Source organism: Carlito syrichta, unplaced genomic scaffold (genome assembly GCF_000164805.1).
Source record: "Carlito syrichta isolate Samal-C Ts95f unplaced genomic scaffold, Tarsius_syrichta-2.0.1 Scaffold130732, whole genome shotgun sequence".
NCBI lineage: Eukaryota > Metazoa > Chordata > Mammalia > Primates > Tarsiidae > Carlito > Carlito syrichta.
In genome coordinates this window covers 91,956-95,778 of record NW_007074828.1, presented here as the reverse complement: position 1 = coordinate 95,778, position 3,823 = coordinate 91,956, and the positions used below count along the sequence as shown (strand labels likewise).

The 3,823-nt window shown below is 60.4% G+C and overlaps 1 protein-coding gene across 1 annotated transcript in view; it reads left to right on the top strand.

Annotated features, from left to right (window-relative positions):
* The window catches only part of GPSM1 (G protein signaling modulator 1), a 25,059-nt gene that overhangs the window by 7,916 nt on the left and 13,320 nt on the right, over positions 1 to 3,823 (top strand). Inside the window, exons 9-10 of the mRNA XM_021708122.1 lie at positions 1,061 to 1,246; positions 1,388 to 1,459. Of these exons, the coding sequence (XP_021563797.1) occupies positions 1,061 to 1,246; positions 1,388 to 1,459 (258 nt within the window). The remainder of the gene's footprint in view (positions 1 to 1,060; positions 1,247 to 1,387; positions 1,460 to 3,823) is intronic.

Genomic DNA, 3,823 nt, shown 5'->3' with positions numbered 1-3,823 from the left:
TGCCCCCAGCTGCTACAGGGTCTCCACCCCCCACCCCACCCCCACCCCGCTCCCTTAGCACTCAGTAGGGGAGAGTTTCCCTCCGAACCACAGTGGGAGGGAGGGGCTGAGTCTGTCAAAGAGCCAGGCTGGCTCCGGGAGCCTGTGTGCAAGAGATACTAATCAGGCGAGGTCTGGGGCCAGGCCCAGGCTGCTATGATGACCTCATTCACGGGCCGCTGGTCACCCCATGCAGGTCAGCAATGCTGTACTCGCAAGGACAGAATGTTCCCCGCAAAGCAAATAGATTAATAAATGGCGGAGGGGGTGAGGCGAAGGGTGGCATGCACAGGGCTGAGGCGGCTACTGGGTGAGGGCGGGCCCTGGGCAGCCTAGGGGGAGTCAGTTGTCCTCACCTGTGTGGCCCCGCCGCATGGCTCTTGAGTTGGCCAGGAATTGAACCGCAACCCCCACATGGCTGTGTCCCACTTGCCCCAGCCCCCCGGAAGGGATGCGTGCTGCCCAAGACCCCTGCCGAGAACCAGGCCAGGAAACCCGGCCACCAGACCATGCCCCACTGCGGTGTGTCTCAGGGTTCTCTGCCGTGATGTTTGTGGATGGCCGTCCTGGGACACCTCAGGCAGGTTGTGCATGGGGTGCTGTGGCCCGTGGAGGCGTGTGAGTGGGGGATGGGATGGAGTGTGGCTCCCCCTCCCCCATCCTGTCCCAGGATGTACAGGCTGGTATCTGCCCAGCCAGGGTTTTCTGAGGTTGGGTAGCTCTGCCAAGAGCTCCTGCTCACCCCACCCTTTCCCTGGGCCCTGACCCAGCATGGCCACTTTCTGGGACCCCAACAGCAGGTGGGGGCAGGGCTGGACCCAGCGTCTGGAAAGGCGCCCACAGAGGCGGCCCAGCTCCGGTCCTCCTGACGTTTTCCTCCTTCGAGCCAAGGAAAAGAGGGGCCGGGCTGGGTGAACAGCTGAGGACAAGGGAGCTTCTGTCCCTCTCCAGCGCCTCTGCCCTGCCCTGCGTGTGGGACCCTTTCCAGCCCGGGGGCCCCCAGAAGCCTCCTCCCCACCAGGCTGCCAGTGGCCGGCTGCCGTTGGACGCTGAGAAGGGGTCCTCCTCCTGGGAGGGCGGCGTGCAGGCGGAGCAGGGACCAGGCAGCCCTGCCGCCGGCCTGGGGGACTCTAGCCAGGGATGCAGCTACGGGAAGCGAGCCTGGGTCCTGAGAGTCTGGGCGACCCTGGGGGAGACCCCCGCTCAGGTGAGCCTCGCGGGGGCAGGGCCTGGAGCCCGCGGGAGTCTAGACTCGGTGCAGGGGTTGGCGGGCGCCATGGCAGGGCTTTCTGCAGGGTGCCACCATTCACCACCCAGCAGCAGGTTCTGGGTGGGTGTCGCTGCCCAGCCTGGCTCGCCGGCCTTCCTGGACCTGTCCAGTGGGGATGGGGACGTGCAGATCCAGATCCAGAGCCTATCGGTGTGGTGGGGTCACAGAGGCCAAGGGGGCTTTGGGAGGCCACCACCCATCCCAGTGGAGGAGGCCCTGCTGGGTCTGGGAGGGTGGGGAGGAATTCACCAGGGTAAGGAGGGGCTGCGTTCCGCTGTGGGCGTGGCCGGGGCAGACGTGGCCGGAGTCTGGGGGCGTGGCCTTTGCGAGCCTTGGGCGTGGCTTTTTTGAGCGGTGGGCGTGATCCTGCTTGCAGTGGGCGTGGCATGGTGGGGGCTTACAGGGCGTGACCTTTGCGAGCTATGGGCGTGGCCCTGTGTACAGTGGGTGTGGTCTGTGACCGGGCGGCAGTGGCTGGCGGGTTTGAGGGCTGGAGGAAGGTGGGCGTTTCCTGTGTGGATAAAAACAAGGAGATTCTTATGAGCTGGAAGACTGAGAGCCCTGCTGTGGATGGTTCAGTCTGCGTGTTAAAACCACAGCCCTCTGCCGGCCCTTTGCCAGGCAGCAAAGAGGTCCCATAAGTGTTGGGGGGGAACCTCCCTGCCAGCTGCTGCCCCATCCAGCCTCTCTGCAGAAGTGCCCACCTCCAGGGTTTGATCCTGGGCATCCCAACCCCTATCATCCCAGCAGGGGTGCACAAGGCATACGGGACAGAGATTGTACTGTGCTGCTCTTGAGGTGGGCAGTATGATTGGCTTGTAAGAGGAGGAGGGAGCTGGCCCTAAGCCCTGCAGGGCTGCCCACCTGGCCTATCCCGGACCCTCCTGTCTGTCCCCTGTTCCTGTTCGTAGTGGTTCACTGACCTTCATCCTTTGGGCGCTGCACAGAGCAGTAGTTCTACCTCGAGGAGGTCCCATGGAGAGCATGCTACCAGCTCCCCTGGAAGAAGTCCCTGGAAGTCCTGTTGGCTTCCTGAGGGGCTTAGGGATATGTGTGGCGTAACATCCAAGCAGCAATTTAGCCCTGGCTGGCTGACCAAGCCACCTGATTCACCCGTGCCTCGGTGTCCTTATCTAGGAAATGGGCCCATCAGTAGTGCTGAGAACAGCATTTGGCAGGGACAAGAAGACGGCGAGCACGAGACCCCATAAGCTTGTTAGACTCCTACCCTGGGTGGGTACTAATTGGGCGGCCACTGCACTGACTGCCTGTGTAAACAGCACGTGGTCTGCAGGCTAGTGACATCGGCCTTTGGGAAACTGTATGTCTGTCCCTTCTGAGGTTCCCTTGTTTTTTCCCATGGTGTGTCCTGAGCCTGGCCCTGCCCCCTCCAGGCTGGTGACATTGGCCAGTGGGTGTGATCTGGGAAGACACAGCCTTATGTGCAGTGGGCATGGTCTGGTGGCCTGGTGTGTGTGGCAGTGGCTGACTGACACACCCCTGAACCTCAGTGTTCACAACACTTAGAAAGTGGCAGGTGGAGGGCTGGGGAAACTGCACACAGGGCCCCACACACAGTGGGCACGCAATAAATGCTAGCTATTCAGTCCACAGCACTTATTAGACACCTTCCATGTGCCGGGCACTGTTTGAGCTCTTTGAGAATATCAGCAAACGAAACAGCTGGAGAGCCATGTTCTGGCAGGCCAATAGGAATAAATTGTAAATGTGGAAACCCAAGTAAATCACTCGTTAGAAGTTCTGTGGAAGAAAGAACAGAGTGGGGAGGGGTGGGGAGGACATAGGGGGTAGGCTGTGGCAGTAAATAGAGCCGCCAGCGTGGGTTTGGGGAGGTGACTGATTTAGTCCATCCAGCTGCCATCACAAAGGACCACAGACAATCAACATTTCTTTCCCACAGCACTGGAGACTGGAAGTCCAAGATCATGGAACCAGCAGGTCGGGTTCTGGGGAGGGCTGTCTTCCTGGCTTGCACACAGCCCCTTCTCACTGTGTCCTCACATGACAGAGACAGAGAGGAAGAAAGAGTGGGGGCAGGGGGAGCTTGAGAACTTTCTGGCATCTTCCTATAAAGGCAATGTCATAGCACTGGGGGTTAGGGCTTTGACATATGAGTTTTGGGGGACACACACACTCAGTCCATCCAGAGCAGTGACATTTGAGCACAAGACTTGAAGGCAGGGAATGAGTGAATGATGAGCTTAAATGGAGGGATAGCAATCCAGGCAAAGGGAACAGCCCATGCAAAGGCCCTGAGGCAGAAGGGAGCCTGGCAGGTGGAGGGGCAGGGGGAGGCTGTGTCTGAAGCCCATGGAGCAAGGGGGGGAGCAGATCAGAGAGGGCCTCGAGGGTCCAGCAAGATCTAAGCAGAGCCTCACTATATCCCTGGCCACCGCATGGAGGAGGAACTTTAGTAAAGGGCAAGGTGGGGGCAGGTCCCAGTGAGGTGACAGGCGGTTGGACTCTGGGTCCATTGTGATGAGGGACTCTGCT